General features: G+C 35.4%; 1 protein-coding gene across 1 annotated transcript in view; it reads right to left on the minus strand.

Moving 5' to 3' along the window:
- Window positions 1-15,534, minus strand: part of LOC129229513 (fibroblast growth factor 8b-like) — a 101,210-nt gene that overhangs the window by 25,530 nt on the left and 60,146 nt on the right. Inside the window, exon 3 of the mRNA XM_054863831.1 lies at window positions 1,051-1,219. Coding sequence (XP_054719806.1) covers window positions 1,051-1,219 — 169 coding nt within the window. The remainder of the gene's footprint in view (window positions 1-1,050; window positions 1,220-15,534) is intronic.

Genomic DNA, 15,534 nt, shown 5'->3' on the forward strand with positions numbered 1-15,534 from the left:
CTACGTGTCTTTTCTAAGTTATAAATAAATAAGATAATCAAAAAACGTTAAATGCACCCTATCACTTTTTTCAGATAATTTGTACAAATTAAAGTTTATAGTGTAACTATAATTTGTGCAAAAATGGTGTGATCTTGACTAGGTTTCAATATTTAGTACTTAATTCATACATTTGTACGTCTGGCTCATTTAAACCGGTGAAGTCCAACCTTTTTTCGTCCAAGGGTCGCAACTCCATACCAAAATGATTCTAGTGGAGCAGGGCATATATAAAATTTCAAAATATTTGAAAAATACAAACCTATAATTGTTGTAATTAATTTAAAGTTGGTTTTACTAATTGCATCTGATTTCTAGAAACCAATTTTTCAACATTTGGCTCCAAATTTGTGAAATTTTCACTAGTCATGGTTTTCGATTGGTAACATTGAACAGAGCAACGGGCTACACGAGCCATCTTCGCTGACTGTAGTTTGGACAACACTGATTTATACTATCGAAACCAGTGCTTCGGGGTCGGCAGAAAAAGGAGTTTTCGATTCCTTTTCCCCAAAATCAAATTGTCCAACTCTGTGATGCAACAAAGCATCCAGTTTCTTTGATTTAATAAGTTAGTAGGTTTTCTAAATTTTCGATGCTAAGATGAAATCAAAACTAAAAAGATTTGGCAGTAACTAAGCTTGGCAATATGTTTTATTGCTTAAAAATCAGGAGAAATTTCTCTGATGGCAGGATGCTGGAGATGGAATACTAAAGCAGAAGACTCCTGACTAAAGCAGGAGAGTTGGCATCAGGGACGTCCCGAACTTAAATTTTAGGGAGGGCGGAAATTCATAATTTGCCGAATAGCACTCCAAATCTCGCCAAATGATGATATAATTTTGCCGAATAAGGAAAATTTTTGAAGGACACAGCGTCCTTTGATCGGACGGCCCTGCTTGGCATGTGTGTTTCGGTCTAATGGAATAGTTGTCGCGTGTATGTTGCCTGACTTGAGAGAAAAATAAAAATAATAAAAATGTTGCTTATGAAACAAAACAAAGTACTCACCATTAGAACTATTGGAATGACCCTTGGCGTCCACCGTGGTGCCGAAGATCTGTATGTGGTTACCGCTGCATTGGTTATACAGTTTATAGGTCCTTCGAATGTGTTTCGAGTCCTCTAGTATCGTCCGGCCATCCCTCTCCAAATCGATAGGCAGACTGTGACACGATACCTGAGGACAGAAATAAGAGGTTGGATAAACAGAGCTGTTGTGCAATATTGACATTTATTGTTTGGAAAGGAGCCAGGGAATCGCACATTAGAAAGACCGAAGGCACATAAAACAAACACATAACATCGGTTTGAAGGTTAAACACCAATCTACATAATCTGTGGATACTTGGAAATCATTCTGGCGGGAATGAAGATGATAATTAGATGTTGCGTTGAAGAGCAAAGGGAAACCCCCCCCCCTTTTTGAGCAATGACGAACTGCTCTTTATCCTCACTTGATCGTCTTTGATCTAAAAAGAAAACCTTCAATTTGGTGCAATAGTTTTAGTTTGAATTTTTCAATTACGCTTCTCTTTCTCTCTTTTCTCTCCCCTCCCCGTTTTCGCTCTTAGAGCAGTATAATTTAAGAAACGTTCCTCAACTTTCGACGCAAAGGGTAACTGGAATGAGTACTTGATTATTTTCCAAACTAGTTCTTTTTATGCGCATTAAAATGTTTCCATGAAAGAGGTTGAATAAAAAAGGTGCAAAAGATCAATATCGTCCAATTCTACAGTCGGTCACACTGTAGTTATTTTCACACAGTTGGGCACATTTTTTTCTATTACTCGTTCTTTTTATACCATTATTCCGTCTCCCCCCTTTTTTTTCACATCAAAAGAAAGTACGTTTCCCAACAGTAGTTTCACTTGAAAGCGGAAAAGTAAAAGCTAATTTCGCGCAAATTTTAACGTTAGAATTTTAATTTAAAAGATTATTCGACATTAAAAATGTGGGAACAGTTCCACTTCAGCAATTTAAATACCTAGATTCGGAAAAACTGAGGATTTCCATTTGGAAATAGCTTTTTGCCAGGAGCTAGGATTCGAAAGTGCTTTCGCCAATCACCGATGAAGGTGAACTGCATGGTTTATGCAACACGATCCTACTTTAAATTGACTGTTTAATTAATGTTACCTCAGACTCGCAGACCGCAAAAAGCATTCGGCAACAGTCATTCTGGCGCCAATACACCAAAGCTTAGAATCACAAACACAAATCGCTGCAGGTACAAATCAAATGGTTGCGGCATGTGGAATGTCAAGACAGACGTAACATCGAAACCTACGCCTCTCTTAACCATAGCCCGATCAAAATAAATAAAAAGTTACCTCTTGTTACAACATCGTGTTCATCGGTGAATAACAATGTCACAGACGACTGTCACATCGGAAGGGCATTAAATTACCAGAAGAAAAAAAGAATGTTTTTTTCCACAGCAAAGATACGGAGAGGAGGGAAAAAAAAATCTATTTCGCTTGTCATCGATGGTTGGTATTGGCAGGGCGAGGGCTGCTTTGTTGAGGATTCAGCTCACGCGGTTTGATGAATGATGAGGGGAATATGTGCGCGCACTTTCGGCATGCAGAGTTGAATGATAAGCTCGAAAATAAATGATGGATATACGCGCGGATGGAGGAGAGTGTGGGCTGTGGTGTGGTTGCTCTGCCTACCGACACTAGATGCCCCGATTCTAACGGAACGGACTGGCCAGGCACTCTCCTTCAAATAGTTGTTGACCCTGGTGTCAACTGTCCTAACGGGAGCCCGAATAACACCATCACTTTTGCTCACTGAGCTTCGTGATCTAATGGCACTAGATGCTCCGATTATGATGGAACGGACTGGATAGTGAGACATGTGATTAGGCACTCTCTCTCTCTCTCCCGTTCAAATAGTTGTTGATCTTGGTGTCAACTGTCATTTAAGGATCCCGAATAACACCACCACTTTTGCTCTCTAAGCTATATGAAGTTTTGGACACGAGATGCCTCGATTCTGACGAAACGGACTGGATAGTGAGAAGTGCGATCAGAATACGTTTCTCGGAATAGTTGTAGACTCTGATGTCAACTGACATAACGGGAGCATGAATAACGTCATCACTTTTGCTCACTGAGCATTGTGAGCTAATGACACTTGATGCCCAGATTCTGCCGGAATGGACTGGCTACTGAGACGTGAATATGCGCCCTTTCTTCGGTTCAAATAATTATTGACCATGGTGTCAACTGTCAAAACGGGAACTCAAATAACACTATCACTTTTGCTGATGTGAGATATGTGAACAGGCACTCTCTTTCCAAAAGCTGCTGACCCTGATGTTCGAGGCCGCAGAGAGCCAAGGCGGACCCCTGGTCAGTTTGGTCACCGGGCCCCTCTCTACTCCTAAAACGTGCAAAATTAATACTACTCCGATTCCGAGCCGGGCCCTCTCAAGAGACGGGCTCCTAGTTTCCGACTAGGATGATATGGCTGCTGGTCGGCCCTGCTGGTGTTAACTATCATTAACGGGGAGCTCGAATAACACCACCACTTTTGCTTACCCTAATAGCAGTGAAATGACTTTCTTGAGACTGTACGAAAAAGTTGCGTGAAGGTCACATGGGTCCCAGTCGCGTGACGGTGCTGAAACGTCATTGTTGATATTATCCTGATATTCTCTAACCGGTTGGTGCAATAATATGCATTTAAATTTTTTGATCGTGACATTTTCAAATAAAATGAGGAAGCATATCTGAACTACAAATGGAAAATACTAGCAAACACCATTTTAAATTACTATTCCACAATGGGCCATTTACGTTCGAACGATTCTCAGACTGCTTGAATTTCAGTCAAGTAATTTCATTCGAAAAACGACTTCTGGAAACTTTCCATCCAACTGAAAATACTGAAACCTCCATCGCCAATGGCGTGTTACAAAAGGGCACAGATGATGTTCATTCATAAAATTTTTCTCTCGCTTCATTTCCATGGCAGTCAACTCTTCCCACGCAGTTCTTAACAACGCTATTTATTCATTGAGACTTTTTCACAAATCGATTGGCAACGATGTTAGCACTTGAGGCAAGGGCGCCTCTGGCTTTGAAGGGGTGTCATTGAGGGAGAGGGGGGGGGACAAATGCAATTTTCGCGGTCTAGGGCGAAATATTAATTTCTCAAAATACAGCTTTACACAAAATTTGGTCTTTTAATAGGGGTCATTCATGATTCCCTTCGTATACGCGCCAGATCTGGGCTAACATGGAGAAGTTGAAATAATAAAAAAAGGATAAGTACGAAAAATAACCAATTCGAATAATTGTAAACCTCACAATAGGATTTTTTAAAAATCAATAGTGCTTAGATCCTGAAACAAACCCAAAAGTGCTTATATACTCGTACATGGATCTGTAAAATAATATATAGGACTGTCCATGAAAGATGTCACTTTTCTTTCTACACTTTTGATCCAGTTCCCTTTTAATCACAGTGTTTTTGCACCAAGGTGTGGACACAAGGGGAGGGTTATGGCCACCTCCCCTAAACTGTCGACATTATCCATCCACACCTTGAGTTTAAATACTTTATGAATGTAAATGATTGTGTAAAGCGAAGGAGAAAGTAATGGTAATTACGTAGTGTAACGCTTTTTTTTTCATAAACATATAGTAAATAAATATGCAATGTTGCACTACTTATTAACCCCTTTCTCCCCCCTTGTCACAATTTCGTGAACCCTTTCGTGAGACTCCCTTAAAGCATGACATCCTTTGTGGATGACTCCTAATAGTCTTTTCCTCAGGGCACACGCCCGAGGAGGAGCATTTTCATTGTTTTACAGAGGGAATAAGAGAACGACTTATTAATTGCTTTGACTATTTCCTTCTTTACATTAACAACCTTTTTAAAATTCTAGTTATGTCGTTTAACAGCTCTTAACGATCTTTATTAGGGTTACGCCGAGTGAAAAAGCATTCTTGTTTTCAGGAATATGAATTATATGTATCACAAAAGGGAGAAATCCGATGATCTAGAAAAATTTGAAAAATTAAACAATTCCTATAGTTTGAAAATAAATAAATAAATAAATAAAGTAAACTAAAAATAATGCAAATGTGTGTGTGTGCGTGTGGGGGGGGGGGGGTGCAACTATGTTTTAGGAAATTTAGTAGTTTGCTCAACTCGTTGTTACGGGTATGTCATTTTGTTTTTGAACATATTTGCACTTCAATTCAGGAGTTTTAATCTTAGGCTCTTAATCTTTATATGTTTGAGTATAAGTGGCTATTATGTACCTTAATACGAAGTATCAGATTTTCATTTTTTTTAAAAATTACTAATTTGTAGATGTTGCACGTGTGACTTTCTACGTCATACCAGTAACGCGTATACAAAAGGTTATTTTTTAAATGCAAAGATTTTTTTTCAGAAAGTTAATACTTTTTTTTTTCAATTATGAAACATAATAATTACTTACACTGAAAAACACATTTTCGCTTAAGTAAAAAAAAACCTTCTGGATTAAAGAGCAAAGATTTGCGCACAAAATTTAGGTGGGGAGCGGTGGGGTCGATTGATGCAAAAATAATTCCAACATGCTCAGTTCAATTATACCAGGAAATTAATCAAAATGAATGCCGTAATACTGCAAAAACATTTTCATCAGCCGTAATTTTCGTGAAAAGGAAGATATCGGTATTTCGCGAGCTGAAAATTTCGCTAATTTTATATGAGCAAAGCAATTTTCGATTTAAAAAAAAAAAAAATATTTCAATAGGCGTAAATTTTCGTGATTTCGACGGGCTTGCGAAAATGAAAGCTTTGCGAAAATGAGTGCTTTTACAGTAAATAAAATATTTTCGCCCGATTTAGAGTTTAAAATTTCATACTTTTATTAAGGGCAAACCTTGACAATAATGAGAATTTTTCAAAATTCAATAAATATAAATTTCTGATTAACAGAAGTTCGATGAATGCGGCCTGACTGTCAAAGAATATCTTAACATCATTTGTTCGTCAACTTTTTTGTATTTTTATTTTAAAAGAGAAGTTGGCATTCGCACTTAGTGGGCGTCTCCTTTTTGGACATCAGCCAATTCGACAGGAAAAATAATTCATGTGTCTTTCGATAGACAGATTTATATAACAATGCAGTCGGCCCGCGTTCATTGAGACATAAAAGGGTGACAGTTATTAAGGTCAAAGTTCGCGAGTTTTTATGTAGGCAGTTTATTATGTATTTTTTTTATCTTTTATTTAAGTGATTGATGTATGTTTTGGTTTATATTTTGATGTGAATAAACAGAGAAGTGTTATGCATTAGTTGAGGGTTTTGTCCTCCTCCAAGTCAAAGGAAATGCTTTTAGACTTATTAATATTTAATGAAGAGTTTTATGATAGGTATCATGCGTGTAAAAAATGCTGTGGAGAAAATAATAAGTTAGTGATTTGAAATTTACATTTCTTCCAAGAATTGTCAAACAAAAGAATACATTTTTCTGGCTGAATGCATAGTGACTGTTGGTAAAACAAATAATAAAAAGAAAATTTCTAGCTATAGAGAGACTTATCCTTATATATTATTTCTGTAGCCTGTTTTTGGATTCTACGCGAGATTTTCCTCAATTCTTGATCGATTTTTTATGATTTACACCTTATTTTAACGCTTATCGTGCAGGCTACTGACGAAAAATAGACCCACGGTCTAAAAATTGTTTTTTCGGGCAAAAAAAACCTGTTTTGAAGAACCAGAATGAGGTTTTCGGTTAAATTAATAACTTTAACTTGCACAGATACCAACAGAGCTGAGTAGCTTGATCGGCAGAGTGTTCTCCTCGTAACCAGGAGAATGCGTGTTCGGGCCCACGTCCGGACAATCTGCATCATAAATTAGAAAAATATCGCTCATTCCCTGAACAATGAATAACACATATGAGGGAATACATGAGGTAGAAACGCTCCTAGCTGTTATGAAAACTTGATGCAACACGGAGCTAAATTGATCCTCAATTGTAAGGTGTTTTTTTTTTTTTTTTTTTTTTTTTTTTTTTAAGCTTTGGCTCCGGGAAGAAAATTAAAGCATAATGTAAGCGAAAATATAAGTATCAGGTTTAACATTTCAGACTACATTGGAATTGTTTTTTGTTCAGTAAAATATAATAAATCGTATATTGAAATATAGACTCTTCTAATGAGTTTTTGACTCTTTGTACAAATAAAAAAAATACTACCTCAATTTAAAGGGTAATATATATATTTTTCTTCTTTTTGCAAAAAAACAAATAGCGTATCACATTCAAGGGAATCCTTTTTGTGCAGAAACACATTTTCATTGTATGCTGAAATGTAGATTTTTCTAATAGCAGTGTTCGAACTTTTGTACAAATGAAAAACTACTAAGCCAAATTAAAACTACGAGTTTCAACCAGTAAATCTTTAATTATTTATTCGAATACGATATAAAACATTAAAATTATTATCAACTTCATTAGTAAGAAATCATTTTCTATTCCTCTGCTTTCGGCTGGAAAAAAAAAAAAAAAAACATTTTGTCTACGTTCGAAAAATTACACTTAAAAAACGGACTCAGTTCAACAGGTTTTGGTTTTGAATTTTAAGTGTTCGATTAAAAGAAAAACAAGTGCAGGCTTTTAAGCCGTACAGGTTAAAGAAGCCTGCTATGGGAAATTGTTGAATATTCAAAAATAAAAACACTTATTTTTTCAACCGAATTTATTACTTCTCTAGAATGTTTGTTTCAATCGCTACGTGAGATCTTCCTCATTCTTTAATCGAATTGCATGTTTTACGAATAATTTTAAATCGTATCGTGCTGGCTAATGACAAAACATAGACGCATGATCTTATTATATTTTTTTCGGTGAAAAACTTTTTTACTGTGTTTTATTACGCTTTCCTTCAATGAATAGCATTCGAAAAGGAAGGCACAGTTGCTAGGTTTGTTGGAGCGTCGTACTGTTAATCAGAATGGCGCCAGTTCGAATCCGTGCCACTAAATATCTCTTTAATGTTTCTTTTTTTTCTGTCAGATGCTCACATGGGCAGTAGGGTGTCCCGTCCATATATGAGAAAAAAATAAATTTGAGCTACACTATCACAAGAGGTGTCAAAATTTGCGAAATTTTTCACAGATCACGAAAAAGGTAAAAAAAATGGAATTGCGTGTCATCTTGAGGGCTCTACCGCTCTTTGAAGTTTTGCATATTTCACATTTTTGACAGACTTAAACGATATGATTTAAAAAATACAAAAATAAAGTTTAGAAAGCATTTTATTTAAGAAACTAATGAAACAAAGCACAAGAAAACAAAATAAACAAACTACAGTTTATAAATAATGACAAAAGTTTAGAATTTAAACTTATTTTTGTGTCCAAAATTTGGCATTTCTGCGCGAGATTGCAACCTGGTTCTAACGAAGTCATCTCTAGAAGTAGCGTTAGTAACACTTTGTGAAGCCTGTGTTATTAGTTTAACACATCTTTCCACAGATTGTGAGTGGCAAGGAAAGTCAACGATTTCCAAGCTATTATCTTTTGCCATAATTTGAAGGTTCTCGTTAGAAATATGTCGAAGAACCGGTGGTGCTGTAACCTGACACTCTTGCCAGACAATTATTTCCGTATAATCTTTAGCAGAGAAGTTAGTTTTTGGTGTTTTAAATATTCTGCGTTTAGTGCTACTTTCAGCCTCTCTAGCTTTTTTTATTCTTCGTAATGCTAACTCCCGAATGTGCTCCCTATCATCAAACAACATACTGACCAGCAGGTTTTCTGGGTGCGCAAAAAAAAGCATTTCTTTCGATAACAGAATATACAACAGATTTCAAGTTTTCGGGTAAAAATCGAGAGTACACAATCATTTGAAAAAGATGTTTGACTGCTTCCTTAAAAGATGACTTTTGCTTACCAAACTGGAGCGTACACTTTAACCACGTAGTTAACAAGTAATCGCAAATTTTCTGTTGGATTAAGAGTACTTACATAAAGTCCGAGTATACGATTAGCAGAAGTAAGCCATCTCGAGTGCGCCATTTTTCCAGGTTGGCGATTTGCCAGCTCAGGACTACAGAAACCAGTTGATACAGCTTGACAAATCTCATAAAGATATTTTTGATCCGTGCTTAGTTCATCAACCACATTTTTCGGCAAATTAGGCAAATTATCATCCACCGCGCAAAAAAACAATGTCATTTTATTTTCACAACCAGCTAACTGTTTTCCAACAGGTCCGGAATATTCTTTAGGACCCAAAGTGCAACCATCTAAGGTCAAGAATAAATGACGAAGGGGTAATTCGTTGGCATGAAGCATACACACACACCATTGCAATGGTCTTTCCAAATAATCCTCTAAATATTGAATCACGCCACCCTTCCAACCGGTGTTTATTGCAGTTCCGTCACATCCAACGCAAATCACGTCTTCTAAATTCAAACATTGACCTTCTAATAGAGCTGTAATCGAAGTTAGAATTGCCTTTGCAGTGCCACGACTTGGCGTTGTGTGTCCCAAATAAATTGATCCGGGTTCTGCTAAAATTGAGATGTGCTCTTCTAAAATTTCTTTGCGATGGTAACGAGCTCCTATTTTCTCATTTATCAGAGTCTTGTCTTTACGTCCATCAAAGTAAATGCTTTTTATAACAATACTTCCAATATCTTTGGAAGCTTCTTTCCGAGCTTTAGCTACAGCTCTGTGGATTTTGCTTTTATCAACAACTAGAGTTAAATCTTCTTTTGAAACCAAGCCGACATCAGCTAAAACTGCAGAAGCAACAGCAGCAGCAGATCGCGTCGACAAACTGTATCTATCACAGACCTTAGCAACTGTTGGCAAGATCAGTGTATTCCTATTTGTCGTTGAAGTTGATGGTGTCCCTGTAGAGGCCGTATTCGTCTCTGTTATGGGATACGTTTCTGGAGAAAATTCACGCATCGAATCGTCATCAAAATTTGCTGAGACAGAATCGTTATTTTCAGTAGAAGACTTTTTTGCTGCCTTTTCAAGTTTTCTCTGCTGTTGTTTCATTAATCTAGCTGTTTCTTTCTTATCGACACCTCTTATCACCATTTTCCTGTCACTTCTTTGATCCAACAAGAAACTTCTCTCATTGATGGGAACTTTTTTAGGTTTGAAACACGAACAAGACTCAAATACAGGGCACTTACAAGCCGCAACGTCGAAGAACTTCTCAGATGACTCTAAAAAGCACTTCAGTTTATTTTCAAAACTATCACTTCGTTTGTTTCTGGGGTATCGTTTCAAATTGACGTACTTTTCGAAATAGAATTTTAATAATTGAATTACTCGTTCCTTAGTTACGATTGGAATTGAAGCTTTTGTCCAAATACTGTTGATTTTTTCAGAAACAATTGTATATATATCTGAACTGGAAGGGTCCTTTCCATTATGCATACATTTCTGTTCGCTCCTGACAAATAAAATAAATTTTATGACGTCCTTTACAGTAGGTAGCTGCCGATCATCAAGTTCCTTGTAGGGTCCGAGTATAGCACAAGTAGTCTCACTACGTCTCGAACTCATTACTTAAAACTAACAGAATCGGCATATAACACTAACAATTGCAACTGTACTTTTATAGCATTAAAATTACTTTGGCTACGAAGAAAACACCCGTGAGTCAAGCCAAGAAAGTCCTCGAAACAAGTAAAAGGAATTAGCAAGTTGAAACCAAACGAAGTCGTCAGTAACATATTGTTGCATGCAAATCGAGACGTGGCGCCAAGCTTCGTGGACGATTCTACTGCGGAAATGGGGGTTATTCCCATATAGGCATTTACAGTAGTAATCACCATATGTTTTTTTTTTTTTTTTTCTGTTCGTGTTGATATTACGAATCACGATCTTTTTATTTCAGCTGTCGAGCTTTTATTTCACAGTAAATTTATAACTTTATTCACAGTACTTCTTTTTCAGTTGCCATAAAAATGACAATTTTTCAAAACTTTGACGATCGGTAGAGCCCTAAAGATATAGTTTTATTCTATTTTTTAAATTATTTTTGTAATTTACGATCGATTTCGCAAATTTTGAGAGGTCTTGCATTAAGAAAAACGAAAAAAAATTTTTTCGGGACACCCTAATGGGCAGGACTGTATTTGCCAAAACCTGTTTTTTCACATGAAAAAATACTGATTTTTCATGTGTCACTCAGCCACACTTTTAATGATAGTTATATTTGCATTGAAAATACGTACAACCAAAAGGGGAGCGATGATCAAATTATCACAACGTTGTATTTAACGAGGTTTTGTTATTGATGTCTTCAAATTGCATGCCTTTTCTTGTGCGCTTACTTTTTTCCGTTTACTATTTTCGGTTTTTCTTCATAATATTCTTTCTTTGAAATTTTTAAAGAACGAAATGCCTTATGAAACTTTTCGAAGTACAGTGCGGAGTTCCGCACGGGTCGACTAGTTCTCACATAATAAGAAGAAATAAATTTTCACTAAACTGACACCAAGAGCAGGGACGTACTTAAAATGTTTGGGAGGATGCTTAATTTCAATTTGTCGAATGGAACTCCAAATTTCACTGAATGATTACAATTTTGCCGAATGGACCTCCAAATTTTGACGAATTTAACTCCAAATTTCGCCGAATGGTGATAAAAGTTGCCGAATGGTACTTCAATTTTTGCCGAATCATCAGACAAAAATGTGCCGATTAAGGAAATGTTTGGATGGTCACAGTGACACCCATGACCTCCCATCGGGACGCCCCTGACGAAGCTCTTTCTTGTGATCGATTTAAAAAAAAATTAAGGGTCTGGGACACAAAAATCATCAAATTATGCAATTTGTTTTTATTATTTAAAAAATAAATTTCCGTTTCTTTCTGCTTAAAATGCCGGTTGAATCTTGTTTATATCTTAAATAGCACAAAGATATAATTATTTTTGTTGCTTGCATTTAATTAATATTATTCTTAACTTTACAGCTTTAAACGCCTTTTCTCCATGATGTAATTTTTCCCGATTCTTTGAATACAAACTCTTATAAGGCAAGAACTGATAAAGATAAAGTATTGAAATTTAGAGCAAATGTTATTCAACTTTACTTGAATTTTCATTCGACAAATTTGAAAAAAAAAATTTACTTCAAAAGATGTGATTTTTTTTATATAAAAAACGTATCTTGGTAGTTTTCAAAATTTTTATTCAAATATTTTTTATTGAATTAATATTTTTTTAATTGCCGAATAAAAATTAAGCTTAGGTATTCGTGTTTAGATTTATGAAAAATTTTCAAAATTGACCAAGAACGTTTTCAGTTTTAGTGATTTAAAACGACCCAATTTTTTAAAATTAACTTGATTAAATTTAAATAAAAAAATCTTTGTTGTGATTTTGCTTATTTAATAGATGGTGACTCAGAGGGAAAAATTTCAAAACTCTAAACTGTTTAATAAAATTTCTCTCAAAATGTGTCCCGGGCCCCTTTAACTGAATAAATAGTTGTTGTAATTTATGGTCGAATTGTAATCATGTCTAATCGATAAAGATATTCGAATTCGAGTGCAATCAGGGTTTGAATTTGACTTCGCTCTTGACCTAAAGAGAAAACACTACTTCTGGAAGAACTACGCGAGCTGTCTCACATCTGCAAATTAACCTTCCCTTAAGAGCTGATTGTAAGTTGTGTTAAAGTTTAAAATTATACATTTTGAAGAATCTATCTTGTTTAAGACATGTTTCAGCTTCTATCCTTTCCCTCTTGCAATTAGCTTCAAATTCATTTTTGTGAGTTTTAATATTTTTAAGATGTCATGTTTGACAATTTTCCCGTTTTTCAAACGCATTTTTCATGTCAATCAAATTTTGTTATCATACAATAAAATTAGTTTCATTGCGAGATTTGTTTTCTCATAGAACTGTTAAAGTGTCATTAAAAACTGATTTGCTCCATTAAATAAATAAATAAAAATATATAAATTAATTTAAAAAAAACCCATACTCAGAGCATAGAACTACTTGTAGTGTTTGTAGTTTGTTTTTGCAATAAATCATGCGTCAGTTGAAATGGACTAGCACCTTTTACAAACAGTTTTGCAGAGCTTCTACATAGGGACTCTACCGCAGAAAAATTAATATAGCCAATGACCTTCATTTAAAATTAGTAACAAATCACTTTCACAAGTTGGATCCTCTCAATTTCATATTTAACATTACACGGAACAGCATAAAATAATTTAAACGCATTTGGTGCTTTATAAAACTATCGTTCCAGCAATATCAATTATTTCGATGACATTTCATTATCGATAGACGTCACATAACGATGTCACGGTTTGAAGAGTTCGGCGGTTTCTGTTTTTCGAAAAAATTCTTTAATTTCAGTTAGGGCCAACCCATCAATAGTTTCTACGCACGAGTGCCAAGGGCCTGAATTTTTGAGAAAGCAACAATTCACAAAATGGGAACGAAATGGCGTCATTATCATTCCTTTGTTCTTGGTTAATATCTCGTAGAGGATGGACATAAATTTCACGTGCACCGCTGCTTAACTGAAAAATCTCTGAGAAGTGCACAGTCAGAAAGTGGAAGAGAAACAACCTTTGGGTGGAAAAATGTGAGGTAAAGTAATCTTATCACTGAAATGCTTTGAAATTATTCATTAATGAGTCAGGAACTTTTTAAAACCAGCTTTCAATCCTTTTAAAGGGTAGAGACCAATGTTAAGAATTTGATTTTTCCAGGACAGCCTTTTTAAAACCCTTTTCCTTACGTAAAATATTTCGAGATAAATAAATAAAATTAGTTAATAACTATTGAAATTCACAATAGAGTGAATAAAATAGGGTACATTTACCGTTTGATGCTACAGTGGCCGCCGCTTATATGAATCACGCTTGTTCTAAACAGTTTTTATTCCACAAAGCGGCTGATTCAATAAAGAGGCTTCTTCAATAAAGCTGAATTTTGTTCCGTTTTTGACAATTTGATTCATTAAAGCAGTTGATTCAATTAACCACTGATTCAATTAACCGGCGTCTACTGTACTTCAATAATTTTCCAAACATCATTTTAGATTTTAATATTCATTGAAGTATTTAAAAAAAAATGTAGATACACTAGAAAGTGAAGTTGTGGTTTTAGTGATATTTTTGTTGGACACGAGTGGATCGAAACCACTAATTAATTTAGTCATTAAGAATTTCTACTTTCAAGAACTTCTGCATCCCAGATTCGTTATGTAATTATAAGAATTTAAACCTTCAAGAAACTCTACGTTCAAGAAATTTTAACTTTTAAAATTTCTATCTTCTGAAAATTTCTATCTTTACAAGTAGAAATATTAAGAAATCAAAAACAAAGCTTACGAATTTAGTGCGAAGATTTTATAACAGCAGAGTTTCTTCCTCTTTTTGAGTACTTTTTTTGTTAGATGACACAAAATATTCTTAGACAGGGGTTCCTAAAGTGGGTGCCGCAAGAAGAGTCGAGGGGTGCCGCGAAGTGGCCAGTGTATTAAAATATATCACGTACCTATACATAATAGAGATAGACTGGGGTGCCGCGAGGAATTTTTAATTCTTCAAAGGTAGTCGCGGATAGGAAAAGTTGGGTATGCTTGCGTCCACGAGATTTAACTTTTTGTCCTACAAGCAGTTAAAATCTTACTCTCCAATACAAAGTTTTTGATAATAGAAGAAAAATGAAAAGAAAGCATAAGAATATTTTTCATACAACGAGTGTAAAATACATACTGCTACGCTTGAAGTTCTGAATAACAATTGCAGGTATTTCATCTCTTATATTTGCTTCAAGAAAAACGAAATCTTGGAAGACGGGAATTTCCGTTCGGTAGCCTTAAATAATTAAAACAAAAGCACCATTAGAAAGAACACGTTTTATTTGAAGGTCAACGCCTGGAAAGATGTGGAAAAAGAACGCAAATCTGTGTGACTGTGGCAAAATTAATTGCTTGTCGCGAGAGCAGAATGGTTTAGGCGGTTGTCATGGAAACGATTCAACTGACGATTTGGGAAAAGTCTATGGTTAGTGAAGACGTTGTGCCAAAGAATATCTTTGGTTGTACCCCAGGGACGTTTCCCTTCAAAACGCAGACCGAGAAGGAAATGAGGAGAATTGAAAGGAATTTTTTTCTGAAGATGATTTTCATCAAAAATTCTGAAATGTCTTATCTCATTTCTGTTGAATGGGAACATGGTGAGATTGATTTTATTTACCCCAACTATTGATATATTATAACACGGCGAGTGAGCACCCTCTTTCTACTCTTGTAACGGATTTTTATTATCGTGAGATAAAGTATAGTTAGTGTTCGTCAATATAACATTCCAATATACAAAAAGTGAAATTCAAAATCAAAACATTAGAATAAGCTGTAATCAAAGAACAGACCTAGGACAAAGTTAACGACTAAAAAATCAAACTATATCAATAGACTTCATCTGAAGAGACGATAAAACTGATAAATAAAAACAACTACAACGAGTTTCTT

Source organism: Uloborus diversus, chromosome 9 (genome assembly GCF_026930045.1).
Source record: "Uloborus diversus isolate 005 chromosome 9, Udiv.v.3.1, whole genome shotgun sequence".
NCBI classification, from domain to species: Eukaryota; Metazoa; Arthropoda; class Arachnida; order Araneae; family Uloboridae; genus Uloborus; species Uloborus diversus.